The sequence below is a fragment of the Euleptes europaea genome, chromosome 9 (genome assembly GCF_029931775.1).
Source record: "Euleptes europaea isolate rEulEur1 chromosome 9, rEulEur1.hap1, whole genome shotgun sequence".
NCBI lineage: Eukaryota > Metazoa > Chordata > Lepidosauria > Squamata > Sphaerodactylidae > Euleptes > Euleptes europaea.
In genome coordinates, this window is record NC_079320.1 from 12,064,674 (window position 1) to 12,080,190 (window position 15,517).

Here is a 15,517-nt window from a genome sequence, read left to right on the forward strand (position 1 = left end):
ATGGCAATCCTAGGAAACCTGCATCAACGTCACTTTGGCTCCTGGTTAGTCAGACACTCACCTACCCACCCACCCATCCTGCCTGGACACTAATTTTATTGAGGAACCATGGTAGGGTTGCCAGGTCCCTCTTCGCCACCAGCGGGAGGTTTTTGAGGTGGAGCCTGAGGAGGTCGGGGTTTGGGAGGGGAGGAACTTCAATGCCATAGAGTCCAATTGCCAAAGCGGCCATTTTCTCCTGGTGAACTGATCTCTATCTGCTGGAGATCAGTTGTAATAGCGGGAGATCTCCAGCTAGTACCTGGAGGTTGGCAACCCTAAACCGTGTGGATGACACATCCCGTCACCTGAAAATCCCCTTGCAGCCACGCCCTGAGGATTATCACATGAAATTCACATTTACCGTTCTTTAATTATTTTAGCGCTAAAAGCGTTTATCTACCGTTGATCATTTTCAGGGGAGGATTTTTTAAAAAATAGACTAGATATAAACTATCTTCTCTAAGGCAGAAAGGTGAGGTAAAATCTAAAAAGGATGGAACATCTGAAGAAAACCTCATCCAGCACACTTGTAAGTTTTATGAATGAAAGCTTTATAAGTGGTTCTAAATGAATTTTGAAGGAGGGGGGAAGAACAACGAAGATGAACACTGACAGGTGATACAGGATCAAAAGCAAAAAGGGAGTCTTTGTACCTTTATCACAGGAATTTTTTTTATCTCAGATATTTTTGATTGGGTGTTTGAAGTTCAAAAAAGAGACACAGCAAGAGACTTAAGAGACATCCGGGGCTGCTTCCCAGTAGAGCAATGTAGATCTGTTGTTTTTTCACAGGGCAGGTCTGTGTAAAAACACCTACTTTAGGAAATGAATTTTACAATCAGATGGGGATTGAAAGATGTCCTTTATGTTGTACGCCAAAGATAAGACAGTGTGCATGGTGCCAACTTTTTAAAAACGCTGGAACAGCCCATACAGTTTAAGGTGATTGTTTTTAAATGGTTATTTCTCCTTTTTTATAATAAACGAGAGAGATGGTAAACCAATTATTCACAAATTTACCACACTCTCTCTTTCTACTTCTTCGCAGTTGCAATGGATTCTGTCTTGTCATTTAGGGGAAATATTTCTCTGATTGCTAGGGTTGCCAGCTCCGGGTTGGGAATTACCGGGAGATTTTAGGGGTGGAGCTTGAAGAGGGCAGGGTTTGGAGAGGGGAGGGACTTCAATGCCATAGAGTCCAATGGCCAAAGCGACCAATTTTTCCAGGGGAACTGATCTCTATCACCTGGAGATCAGTTGTCATAGTAGGAGATCTCCAGCCACCACCTGGAGGTTGGCAACCCTACTGATTCCAATACAAACTCTTTTATCGCAGTTCAGTTTGTAGTCTTAGAAGGTAGTGAGGTCGTTGGGAAAGATGTGGCATTGGTGAGAGCTGAGGTGGAGGCAACTATAGATCTCATTCTGAACCTGGCCACAGAGTACAGATATCTCTGTACAATAGGGCCAGGTAAAGAAGGTAGAGTTGCCAGGTCCCCCCCTCGCCACCCGGAGGGACCTTCATTGTGGTGGGGCTGAGGAGAGCGGTGATCAGCGCAGTAATGTCTCTTCTGGGTTTACCCTGGAATTAGGGTTGCCAACCTCCAGGTAGTAACTGGAAATCTCCTGCTATTACAACTGATCTCCAGCCGACAGAGATCAGTTCACCTGGAAAAAATGGCCCCTTTGGCAATTGGATTTTATGGCATTGAAGCCCCTCCCCTCCTAAACCCCACCCTCCTCAGGCTCTGCCCCAAAAACCTCCCGCCAGTGGCAAAGAGGGACCTGGCAACCCTGCCTGGAAGTGACGGGGACGCCCTAGCACATTCCTCCCAAAAAAATATGGAAACCATAGAGTTTTTGGAGGTATGTGCTGCAGTGTCCCCTTCACTTCCGGGATAAACTTGGAAGTGGCCTGCTTCTGCCCACTAGTCAGCTGAGGGGCGGTGGGCAGCTCTGTTCATGGAGGAGAGGGCTATCCATGGCTACTAGTCAAAATGAATACTTGTCATGATGCACACCTGTTCTCTCCTAATAGAGGAGCATGTCTATTATACTAGGTGCTGTGGAAAACAGGCAGGACAATGCTGCTGCAGCCTTCTTGTTTTGGGCTTCCTAGAGGCCCCTGGTTGGCCACTGTGTGAACAGACTGCTGGACTTGATGGGCCTTAGTCTCATCCACCATGGCCTTTCTTATGTTCTTACTAGACACTCTTGCAGTGGAGTACGGTAAGCCCTACTGACCTCAGTGGGACTTTCATATGAGAAAGCATGTGTAGGATCTTGGCTGAATAAGTGTAGCCATGCAAGAAATGTGCTGGTATAAGAGACAGTCTGGACTGCCAGTGGAGAGAATAGACTGAAATCTGGCTCAACAGACCTTGTGAACAGCACCGTTTTCTTCTTTGGGTTCCTTCATACTTTTAATCACAGGTACTCTTTTTTATTTTCTTCCCCTAGTCAATCATCTTCATTCGGGATCGCAACGCCCATGGTAATGAGGTCTCTGCGTATATCGACTACGCACACCGGCTGAAGGTGGACGACTTTGAAGTTTATTTCAGTGGCAAGAAGAAGCTTTTCCCCAGACGCTCGGACCTGAGGTTTATTTATTTATATTTTCCATTTCTTCCTGTTAGTGAAATTTAGGCCATTAAGACAATGCAATACTGTGCAGTTACTCCAGCCCAACCCCAAAGATTTCAGTAGACTGGAGAAACTCTGCATAGGATTGTACCAAGAGTTCCCTATGGCATTTATGGAAAGACCTAGGATCTTTATCTCGGCTAGAGTTGAGAGTGCCCCATGTCTTCTGGATAATGGCCATTGACTTCAGTGGGGAGGGGCTGTGGCTCAGTGGCAGAGCATCTGCTTGGCATGCAGAAGGCCCCAGGTTCAATCCCCAGCATCTCCAGTTAGAGGGACTAGGCAGGTAGGTGATGTGAAAGACCCCTGCCTGTGACCCTGGAGAGCCGCTACTGGTCTGAGTAGACAATACTGACTTGGATGAACCTAGGGTCTGGTTCAGTATAAGGCAGCTTCATAGAATAGAATCATAGAATCATAGATTTGGAAGGGACCACCAGGGTCATCTAGTCCAACCCTCTGCATAATGCAGGAAATTCACAACTACCTCCCCCCCACACCCCCAGTGACCCCTACTCCATGCCCCCCCTCTCATGATCTGCCTAAGGTCATAGAATCAGCATTACTGACAGATGGCCATCTAGCCTCTGCTTAAAAACCTCCAGGGAAGGAGCACTTACCACCTCCCGAGGACGCCTGTTCCACTGAGGAAATGCTCGAATGGTTAGAAAATTCTTCCTAATGTCTAGATGGGAACTCTTCTGATTTAATTTTAACCCATTGGTTCTGGTCCGACCTTACGTGTTCTATTGATTTTAATCCAATCCAGTCATCTTGATAAGGCTGTGTGTGTGTGCCCACTGGCATGCTGGCAAACATTGTGGAGAACCTCCGCAAGATCCCTGCCTTATCAGTTTCCATCATTTTGTTTAGCGCAGCAGGTTTCTCAGAAAATAGGCGATCCCGTTGGAAGCTTGGTTGCAATACTGCGCATGGGAGAAAGGAAAACTAGGAAAAGCCTTACATTTCCCGTTGAGAGGGAACATTTGCAAAGACTTTGCATGTCTCTGCTTCGGGCAGAATGAAACAGCCTGCGTACAATGAAGCGCATTGTGATTAGCACTGGAAGCAAAAGGCCGTGCCAAAGAGTTGAACCAAATCTTTGAGGTGAAGTTCATTAAAAAAACTGAATGCACGAGATCTGAACACTGAGGCAGGGAGGGGCAGTGGCTCAGTGGTAGAGCATCTTCTTGGAATGCAGAAGGCCCCAGGTTCAATCCCTGGCATCTTCAGTTAGAGGGACTAGGCAGGTAGGTGATGTGAAAGACCTCTACCTGAGACCCTGGAGAGCCGCTGCCGGTCTGAGTAGACAATACTGACTTTGATGGACCAAGAGTCTGATTCAGTATAAGGCAGCTTAATGTGTGTTCAGTTTCTCTCCTGAATCTTGCAAGCGGCACCCTTGTCATGGTGCAAGGATATCGAGATGAGAAGGGTTCGTGTTGGGTATGCAGACAGAATGATGGTTTCTTGTGTATTGAGCCCTTAGTATTCCTGAATGGGAGCAAGTATAGGATCAGAATGTTTGGCTTGTGGATCAGAAAACCAAGGCCTGTTTCATATACAGAAGAACGTAAGAACATAAGAAAGGCCATGCTGGATCAGACCAAGGCCCATCAAGTCCAGCAGTCTGTTCACACAGTGGCCAACCAGGTGCCTCTAGGAAGCCCACAAACAAGATGACAGCAGCAGCATTATCCTGCCTGTGTTCCACAGCACGGAATATAACAGGCATGCTCCTCTGACCCTGGAGAGAATAGGTAGACATCATGACTAGAATCCATTTTGACTAGTAGCCATGGATAGCCCCATCCTCCATAAGAACATAAGGAAATCCATGCTGGATCAGACCAAGGCCCATCAGGTCCAGCAGTCTGTTCACACAGTGGCCAACCAGGTGCCTCTAGGAAGCCCACAAAAAAAGACGACTGCAGCAGCATCGTCCTGCTTGTGTTCCACAGCACCTAATATAATGGGCATGCTGGAGAGAATAGGTCTGCATCATGACTAGTATTCATTTTGACTAGTAGCCATGGATAGCCCTCTCCTCCATGAACATGTTCACTCCCCTCTTAAAGCCTTCCAAGTTGGCAGCCATCACCACATCCTGGGGCAGGGAGTTCCACAACTTTACTGTGCGTTGTGTGAAGAAATACTTCCTATTATCTGTTTTGAATCTCCCCACATGGTATATTGCTTTGTTTCTTTTCAACTGATTACTCAACACTTTCATGGTTTGTGTGTGTGAAGTGCTGTCAAGTCGCAGCTGATGGAGACCCCAGCAAGGGGCTTGCAAGGCAAGGGAGAAGCAGAGGTGGTTTGTCGTTGCCTTCCTCTGCGGAGTCTTCCTCGGTGGTCTCCCTTCCAACTACAGACCCTGCTTCGCTTCCGAGATCTGATTTGATTGGGCTATACCAGGATGCTGCTGCATTCGTCTTGTTTGTGGGCTTCCTAGAGGCACCTGGTTGGCCACTGTGAGAACAGAACCGACTGCTGGACTTGTTGGGCCTTGGTCAGATCCAGCATGGCTGTTCTTATGTTCTTGGGAATTCTGTGACATTCCTCTAGCCGAACCATGTCTAGCAATATTGTTTGGTTCTGTGTTGCTTTATGTGTGGCTTTCTGCTCCCACACCTTGAGTAAGAATAGCTCAAGGCGGTTAAACGCACAGCTTCGTATCTTCCCATCTCCTGTTCCAGCAGACAGTGGTGGGGCACAACATGATAGACTCTCAGCTTGCCTTCGACTTTCATTTCTTCTGTTTGTTGTAGCAAGATGAAAGAGAACCCCAGTGACAGAATCTTACATACCGAGCCCCTCTCTTGAATTCGGAAGGTGTTTGCTTACACATCTTGCTTGCCTAGACTCATTTCTTCTTATTTTGCCTGTTGCACTGTGATGAATAAGAATTTACCTTAAAGGACCTAGCAAGAAATCTTCCCAAAAGTTTCCCCCCGTATTAAAACACAAATTGTGTGTGTGTTAAGTGCCGTCGAGTCGCTTCCAACTCATGGCGACCCTATGAATCAATGTCCTCCAAAATGTCCTTTCTTTGACATCCTTGCTCAGATCGTGCAAATTGAGGGCTGTGGCTTCCTTTATTGAGTCAATCCATCTCTTGTTGGGTCTTCCTCTTTTCCTGCTGCCCTCAACTTTTACTGTCATGACTGTCTTTTCGAGTGTTTCTTGTCTTCTCATAATGTGACTAAAATATGATAGCCTCAGTTTAGTAATTTTAGCTTCTAGGGTCAGTTCAGGCTTGATTTGATCTATAACCCACTGATTTGTTTTTTTGGCAGTCCACGGTATCTGTATCACTCTCCTCCAACATAAATTATTAACATAGTTATTAAGGGACAGACAATCTTTTGTGAGTGATTTAACTGTCCTGGCTGGCCTCTCTCAGAATAATCAGCAGTTATCAGAATAGCAGGCCCAACTAGATGTAATAAAAGCAAATGTGCCTCTTAAATGAGGTTAAGAACATAAGAAGAGCCCTGCTGGATCCATCTAGTCCAGTATCCTGTCTCGCACAGTAGTCAACCAGTTATTCTGGAGGGCCAACAACAGGACATAAAGGTGGAGACCTTCTTCTCCTGATGTTGCCTCCTGGCACTGGTTCCAGAGGTTTACTGCCTCTGAACGTCGAGGTTCCCTTCTGTCATATGGCTTGTAGCCACTGGTAGGGACCTGTTTTATCTCGAATTTGAAAATGCGGGCAAAACATAAGAACATAAGAAAGGCCATGCTGGATCAGACCAAGGCCCATCAAGTCCAGCAGTCTGTTCACACAGTGGCCAACCAGTTGCCTCTAGGAAGCCCATAAACAAGACGACTGCAGCAGCACCATCCTGCCTGTGTTCCACAGCACCTAATATAATAGGCATGCTCCTCTGATACTGGGAGAGAACAGGTGTGCATCATGACTAGTATTCATTTTGACCTGCAGCCATGTATAGCCCTCTCCTCCATGAACATGCCCACTCCCCTCTTAAAGCCTTCCAAGTCGGCAGCCATCACCACGTCCTGGGGCAAGGATTTCCACAAATTAACTATGCTTTGTGAGAAGAAATACTTCATTTTATCTGTTTTGAATCTCTCACCCTCCAGCTTCAGCAGATGACCCCACATTGTAGTATTATGAGTGAGGGAGAAAAGATTCTCCCTGTCCACTCTCCATAGTATGCATAATTTTATAGACCTCTATCATTCTTCCCTTAACCGCCTTCTTTCCAAGCTAAACAGCGGGGAATGCGGGGGAATGCAGGCAAGGCGACTTCTGATGGTCGGAAATGGCAGGCATAATCCAGACAAAGGCCCAAAGTCGTCAGAGGGGTGATGGCCAGTGAAATAGCCATGCATAAAAGACCTGTGTTTCCATCTTTTCACCGAAGCAGGGTACATAGAGGTCTGCACTGAATATCTGAATAGGGACCCGGCAAACACATGGGGGTCTGTCTAGTAATTGGTGTGTCTGTTGTACCCAGTAATGATGTCTCAAACTATGAAGTAACTTCCATTTCTCCATTATTGCTTTTTTCCAGACATTCAGCAGATAAGAAAAGGGAATATCCATATGCTTACACATAAATTACTAGGCTGTCAATTCATTAAATGCCAAACTGTAGACTATTATAGCTGCTTTTAGAAATATAAATGAAGAATGGCAGTTGCATACAAAGGCATGTAACATTACCCCAGATGCCTTTTTTAAATCAGAAGAGCCTCTTGGGGAGGAGCCGTTGGAAATAGAGAAGCAGAGGTGGAGAGGGGCTTAATCCTTCCCCAGGTAGCCTTCCCAGGTAGCTCTTCCCTTACTCACTTTTGGACCTCCATAGGAGCAAAAGATGCTTTACTGGGGTGTGTGGAATTTGGCACAGAGAACCAGCAGGTGGGGAAGGCATCAAACATACCCTCCCCATCCCTGTGTTTCTCCTATCCTGACTGGCTCTCTGGGAACACTTTTTTTCTCATTTAAAAAGAGGTAATTGCCCTGACCTGGATAGCCCCAGGCTAGCCTGATCTCAGAAGCTAAGCATGGTTGGCCCTGGTTAGTATTTGGATGGGCAACCTCTAAGGAATACCGGAGTTGCTACACAGAGGCAGGCAATGGCAAACCACCTCTGAATATTTCTTGCCTTGAAACCCCCATGGGGTTGCCATAAGTCATCTGTGACTTGACGGCAAAAAACAACAACAACCCTTTGTATGTGTGCTTGTAACAACTGATTTGTCGACAAAGGATTTAGCATATTTGCCTTTAAACTGATTAAATTATTAAATTTAAATACATTTGCAGGTTAGCAAAATGTCAATATGAATGTCTCTTTTGACATATCAAGGGCAATAGCTTACAGTCTAATAAACAAAACCATCCATCACTGTTAGAAGGAAAGGCCGCCTTTAACATTCTCTCTGTAATCCCCTCTGATAGTTACAAACCAGAACAAAAAATAAGTCTCGAAGAAATAAACAGTCATACCATTAACCTGACTAATTCAATTCGGTCTCACCGGCTGATCAATGGAAGCTTTAGTTGATTGAGCTAACCTTAATCCCAAGTGCAGTTCTGTCTGACAACCAAGGGATAAGCAAATAATGGAAAAGTGTGTGTGGATTGATAGATCTTCAAAGTACTCTTTTCTACACCAGCGTGGTGTAGTGGTTAAGAGCGATGGACTCTAATCTGGAGAACTGGGTTTGATTCCCCACTCTACCACAGGAGCAGCAGACTGGTGAACCGGGTTGGTTTCCCCACTCCTCCACATGAAGCCTGCTGGGTGACCTTGGGCTAGACACAGTTCTCTGTGAAATCTCTTAGCCCCACCTACCTCACAAGGTGTCTGTTTTGGGGATAGGGTTGCCAGTCCCTCTTCACCACCGGCAGGAGGTTTTTGGGGCAGAGCCTGAGGAGGGCGGGGTTTGGAAGGGACTTCAATGCCATAGAGTCCAATTGCCAAAGCAGCCATTTTTTCGGCTAGAGATCAGTTGTAATAGCAGGAGATCTCCAGTTAGTACCTGGAGGTTGGAAACCTAGTTGGGGAGAGGAAGGGAAGGAGATTGAAAGCTGGTTTGAATCTCCATAAAAGGTAGAGAAAACCAGCATAATCTAACTCTAACTCTTCTTTTTTTATTAAACAGTCATTTTTATTCAAACATTTGATATTACTTTCACATGTTCGGTCTCAGTTGGCATGAAACTCATCTCAGCGAAGACTACACCTTGGCTTCGTTGTGTAATTTTAGATAGTTCTGGTGTTTGTGGTTTTCCCATGTGGTGTTTCAGCTATCCGGAACCCTCCCTGGCCACTTCCTGGCTTTGCCACATTCGCTGGTAAACAGAATCCTTTGTATGTCGCCAAACCTTTATTTTCCTTCGCTCTGGGTAAAAATTGTTCAGATAAGTAGACGTGCTTACGGGCAAGCAATTGGACAGCAGCAAAGATGGTCTTTAATTGTGGTTGTATCCAAAAAAAAGCTGAAGCGCAAAGTTGTTTACTGAAGAATTGAATGTCTGTTCGGGTATATTTGCAGGGAATTTCCACTGCATGTGGACCAGGGTATGTTTGATAGTAAATGATCAATTCTTGAAAGGCTATTTTAAAGGAAGGGCAATTCCTTAAATCTCAAAATGGCTTAGTGATAGGTTAAGTCAACAATATTAAGGTAAAGGAGTCTTGCTATGTTGGGAGCATGCGAATTAAATTGGTTTCTTTCTTAGAACACTACTCAGAATTAAAATCCCATCGCTGAATCCAAAATGGTGGAGATGTTTTCTAGCAGGTAAAGGTAAAGACAGTCCCCTGTGCAAGCACCGGGTCATTCCTGACCCATGGGGTGACATCACATCCTGACGATTACTAGGCAGACTCTGTTTACGGGGTGGTTTGCCATTGCCTTCCCCAGTCGTCTTCCCTTTACCCCCAGCAAGCTGGCTACTCATTTTACCTCGGAAGAATGGAAGGCTGAGTCAACCTTGAGACGGCTACCTGAAACCGACTTCCTTTGGGATCGAACTCAGGTCGTGAGCAGAGCTTTTGACTGCAGTTCTGCAGCTTACCACTTTACACCATGGGGCTCTTCTAGCAACTTTCTCTTAATTACATACTTCTGGCAAAATGTTTCCTTCAAACCAAGTTGCTGCCTTTTAATTTCATGGGATGACTTTTTTGCTCATGGTTGTGGAATGGTGTCAGGTTCCACTGGATTAGGTCCGAATCCGGGGCTGTCTCCCCCTCCTGCTTTTGCTATGCTTGTCAGGGATGTTCTAGGCTGATCCTGCATTAAGCAGGAGGGTTGGACTAGATGGCCTGTATGGCCCAGCTATATGATTCTATGACCTTTAAAGCCCTTCATGACCCGGGACACACATCTTTGAAGGGCTTTCTCCTTCCATATATCCCCATGCCCCAACTACAGTCACCAGGCAGCCATCTGTTAGCCATCCCACCGCTTAGGATGGCCCATTCAGCATCAGTTGGAGCCGAGGCCTTTTCCATCATGGCTCCAGCTGTGGAACGGGCTACCTGAAGAGATGAGAGAGAGGGGCCCTCTTTGGAGATCTTCACAAGGTACTGCAAGGCCTGCAAGGGCTTTGGAGGGAGTTTGAATAGGCTGGCATCTTTTATGTGTTGGAGGGGGAAAAGATTTGGGGGTCTGATATTTTGTTTTTGGCTTTAGACTGAAAATGTTTTTAACTGTTGTTATAAGACGCCTTGAACCACTAGGAAAGGTGGGCTATAAATGTTTTAATAAAAGGCTCATGAGAAATTAAATCATGATCCTCTGCCATTACAAAGCCTAGCATTGCCAACCTCCAGGTACTAGCAGGTGATCTCCTGCTATTGCAACTGATCTCCAGCCAATAGAGATCAGTTCACCTGGAGAAAATGGCCGCTTTGGCAATTGGACTCTATGGCATAGATGTCCCTCACCTCCCCCAAACCATGACCTCCTCAGGCTGTGCCCTAGAAATCTCCAGGTATTTCCCAATCCAGAAATGGCAACCCTAACCATCGAGGAATGGACACAAGGTCACTGGGAAGGCTCCCACCTGAGGAGCCTTCCTCCCAATTCCCCTGGAGGAAGAACTACTTAAGTTGGAGGCAGGCTTCTTAGGCTAAAGGAAAGCTTCCTACTTTGCTGGGCGGAGTGATAGGATCCAGGCCCACACATTCCTCTACAAAAAAATATGTTGCTTTAGACTGTTGGTGCCTAGCACGGGTTCAGAAATGTGACTCAGCGTTTTCTGCATCCCACTTTCCAGTTTATGGCTGACTCAGCCACATCTTTCGGAATCTTGCTTGTCAGATGCCATGCAACGGGGGATTTATTCGCAAGCTTTGGAAAGCTGTCCCAGCAGTTAATTGCCCTCATTATTGAATATTGCTGATTTACACATGCCGCCATCAGATTTTGTCATGCTTGTTCTCCTATGTGATCTGCTCTCAAGATACTTTACAGGGCTGGGATTAAATCTCCTGACCTCCAATAAGCTAATTAGATACAACTTTCTTTTAAACCTCTCGTTCAGTAAGCTAATTAGACACAACTTTCTTTTAAACCTCTCGTTCAGGTGCCTGTACAGAGAATCCAGGCACCATGGCACTTATTACAACACCTACTAACCACAGCAGCATTAAAGCACTCTTTCACAAAGGAGAACATGACTCAATTTGGCCGACAAATCATACGTAAGAACTCGTCCTACTATAATATTGTTGGGGAAGTATCCTGATCCTGAGGACAAAGGGTTGGCCTTGAACATGAAAGAGTTGGGGTCAATTTCTTGAACATTCGTTGACTCATTGGATGGCCTGGAACAAGTCACTATCCTCAATGCAGAAGAAGAAGAAGAGGTTTGTATATCATGCTTTTCTCAACTTTTAAGAAGTCTCAAAGCAGTTTATAATCACCTTCCCCTCCCCACAACAGACACCTTGTGAGGTAGGTGGGGCTGAGAAAGTTCTGAGAGAACTGTGACTAGCCCAGGGACACCCAGCAGGCTTCATATGGAGGAGTGGGGAAACTAGCCAGGTTCACCAGATTACAGTCCGCCACTCACGTGGAGGAGTGGGGAATCAAACCCGGTTCTCCAGATTAGAGATTACCGCTCTTAACCACTACACCACTCTGGCTCTCAGTAAAAGAAAATCTTGTTGTTATACCGCTGCCATAGGGCTAGAGACCCCAGAGAGCTGCTGCCGGTCTGCTGCATGGGAATCATGTGTAAGCTGGTCCGAGTTCCTCAGAAGGAGAGTGGGGTAGATTTGTAATTAATAAATGGAAAGCCAGCATAGTGTAGTGGTTAAGAGCGGTGGTTTGGAGCGGTGGACTCTGATCTGGAGAGCCAGGTTGATTCCCCACTCCTACACCTGAGTGGCACATGCTAATCTGGTGAACTGGATTTGTTTCCCCACTCCTACACATGAAGCCAGCTGGGTGACCTTAAGCTAATAACAGCTCTCTCAACCCCACTGACCTCACAGGGTGTCTGTTGCGTGGAAGGGAAGGTGATTGTAAGCCAGTTTGATTCTTCCTTAAGTGGTAGAGAAAGTCGGCATATAAAAACCAACTCTTCTTCTTCTGAATAACACATTGAGGGCTATAAAATACTTTTTTATGTTCACATAAAACAAAGCAAGTATGATACTAGTCATCCATCCCCAACATTCATCTGAATTGTATTTGCAGTAATGTAACCCATTAAATTAGCGGAACACAAACTTCTCTCCAGGGATCTTATCTGTAACACAGCACAGCTTTGGCCCAAATGGGGGGACGTGATATGGATGATTGATTACTTACTGTATTGCTGGCATCAACAGAGGGATGATTTCAGCAGCCACTGGGTGATGGTTCCAGCAACGCATTAAGCGCTGGCCTTGTATTCATTTCCTTGCATATACATCCCTCCCGCTTTCAATTACAATTATTTACAAATGTGTTCGGAATTAGACCTACACAAAAGTCAGCAGCCTTCTCAACTCGTGACCCAATGGTGGTTCACTAGCCTTCACCGACCCAACATACATTTATATCATACATTTCTATGCCACTTTTTTTCTAACTCATAGAAACATAGAGCCGGAAGGGACCTCATGTAGCCCAACCCACTGAACAACGCAGGAAATTCACAACTTATCTTCCACCCACCACACATACACTTCCCTGGTGGCCCCTTCTCTGTGCCCAAAAACCCTCCAGGATGTGTGGCCAATGTGGCCGGGAGGAAAATTCCTTCCTGACCCCAGAGCCAGGATGGTTAAGAGTGGTGGACTCTAATCTGGAGAACTGGGTTTTAAAATATACACAAGAAGTAGGGCCAGTTTATGAACTAGATAATCCCCTTTCATTATTGGAATAGGTTAGGACCATCAAGAATCATTTTTCAGTTTGTTGTTATATCTGGTCCGGGTATCTCAGTAAGCAAGGTCAGAGTGAATCGTAGCTCTGTGGTGTGTGTATCCACATTCAGGAAGCAAGATTGTGAGAGATCCCCCTCTCTGAGTTTGCTTCTCCAAATCAGTTGCTCAGACGTTGATACAGAAACAATCGATTTATTGAAGCCTTCAGGAGATGAGACAGGCACAGGTAGAAAGTTGCAAGTGAGGGGCTATACGGGTTTACAGAATATATTGACTCCAGGGCACTGGGGCACTGGGGTTCACACTTATTGTTATGGGAAGTTACAAGCTTGGCATAATACAAAACATCAGACAGATCCCAGGAAGTCTGGGCGGCTATCACACTTCCAAGGCCGCATCGGCCTGAGGGAGTACTGGCAGGAAGAACAGCGGGGGGGGGGGAAGATACATGGGCCATCAGGCCTGGCGCCTGAGACCAGAAGGTGTGAACTGCTTTTACGAGTTCACTGATAACACAGCAGGTGATGGAAAGCAGAGACACAAAGACAGAGACCCTCACATTCTGCCCCCCTTAAGGCCCCCCCCCGGGGTCCCCGAGAGGACGAGGCTTATCGGGATAAGCAAGGTGGAATTCCCGGACTAAGCGAGGAGCCGCCATGTGGGGTGCGGCCACCCATTCGTCATGAGCGGAGCCAAGGTTTTTCCAGCGAACAAAGTAAAACAGTTTCCCTTTCTTCCATTTGGAGTCTAAAACCTTGGATATTTCCAAATGGGTGTCCCCTCCTACTACGGTAGGAATCTCGTGTGCGGGAGGGGGGTGGAACTGGGGGGCTGCCACATAGGGTTTGAGGAGGCTTATATGAAAGACTGGATGGACTCCTTTCAGAGTTTTTGGGAGGTCCAGTTCCACAGTAACCTCGTTGATTACTCTGGTAATGGGGAAAGGTCCCACATAACGGTCGCTCAGTTTTTTGCAGGGGCGAAGAGAGCGGAGGTTTTTGGTGGACAGATAGACTTGCTCCCCCACCTTGAGTTCCCATCCCGGAGACCGGTGTTTGTCTGCTTGTTCCTTGTACTTGCTTTTTGCCCTTTCCAGATTTTTGAGCAACCATGGCCAGGTGGATTTAACCACCTGAATCCACTCCTGAAGGTCAGGGGTAGACTGGAGCTCTGGCGAGACGGGGGCAGAACCGAAAGGGCCGAAATCCGTCCCGTATATAACTTGGAAGGGACTAAAGCCGGTAGAGGAATGAGGCGCATTGTTATACGCATATTCGGCAAATGGCAGCAGGTCGACCCAGTCGTCCTGGTGGAAATTTACATAGCAACGCAAATAACATTCTACCACCGCATTTACTCGTTCTGTTTGACCATCCGTTTGGGGGTGATAGGCGGAAGAAAGGCCCTGCTCTTCCACTCCCATTAACTTTAGGAAGGCCCGCCAGAATTTGGCAACAAACTGGACCCCCCGGTCGGAGAGGACCTTCCTCGGGATCGAGTGTAGCCTGAGGACGTGTGTGATGAACAGTTTAGCTAAGCCCTGGGCTGAAGGAAGGCCTGCACATGGAACGAAGTGAACCTGTTTGGAAAAGAGGTCTGTGATAACCCAAAGAACCGTTTTTCCCCGACTCGGAGGTAGGTCGGTGATAAAATCCATGGCGATGACTTCCCAGGGACGGGAGGGGCTCTCAAGCGGTTTGAGAAGCCCTGGGGGTTTTCCCATCCGTTTCTTGGCTGTGGCGCAGGTGGGGCAGCTGCGCACATACAACTCTACATCAGATCTCATACCGGGCCACCAGAATTGTCTTCGAACCAGGTGAAGCGTTTTTATGAAACCAAAATGACCCGCTAGCCTGGCACCATGTACAAGTCCCAATACTTCCTTGCGAAGAGAGGAGGGGACGTACAGCTTCCCCCCTTGCACCCACCAAGTGTTGGTACGTTCCAGACCAGTGGGGAGGAGATGATGCTCCTCCTCCTGCAAGGAGGCGTCCCGGAGTCGCTGTTGGAAGGCTTCCGGGATGCCTTTGAGTGTAGGGGGGGTCTCCGGTGGTCGGGCTTGGGACCGGGTGGTGACGGCTAAGCTAGGAACTTCCCCTCGCTGCTCGGGAGTGAACAGGGAGTCGACTGGGCGATCGAAATCGTTGCGATACTGGGGAAGTCGTGACAAAGCGTCGGCTAGGGCATTTTCTTTGCCAGGGACATGTCTGAGAGTGAACCGGAACTTAGCGAAAAATTGGGCCCACCGAACCTGTTTGGCATTGAGTTTTCTAGCCCCCTTGAGGGCCTCAAGATTCTTGTGATCGGTACACACTTCGAATGGCAGTTCGGCCCCTTCCAAGAAGTGTCGCCATATGGTAAGGGCATGTTTGACCGCTGCTGCCTCCTTCTCCCAAATGGCCCAGTTGATTTCAGACTGGGAAAACTTCTTGGAGAAGTAGGCGCATGGTCTCAACCGTCCC

General features: G+C 46.9%; 1 protein-coding gene across 1 annotated transcript in view; it reads left to right on the forward strand.

Annotated features, from left to right (window-relative positions):
- CFAP299 (cilia and flagella associated protein 299) overlaps positions 1–15,517 on the forward strand; it is a 177,570-nt gene that overhangs the window by 91,444 nt on the left and 70,609 nt on the right. Inside the window, exon 2 of the mRNA XM_056855792.1 lies at positions 2,503–2,645. Within this exon, the coding sequence (XP_056711770.1) occupies positions 2,503–2,645 (143 nt within the window). The remainder of the gene's footprint in view (positions 1–2,502; positions 2,646–15,517) is intronic.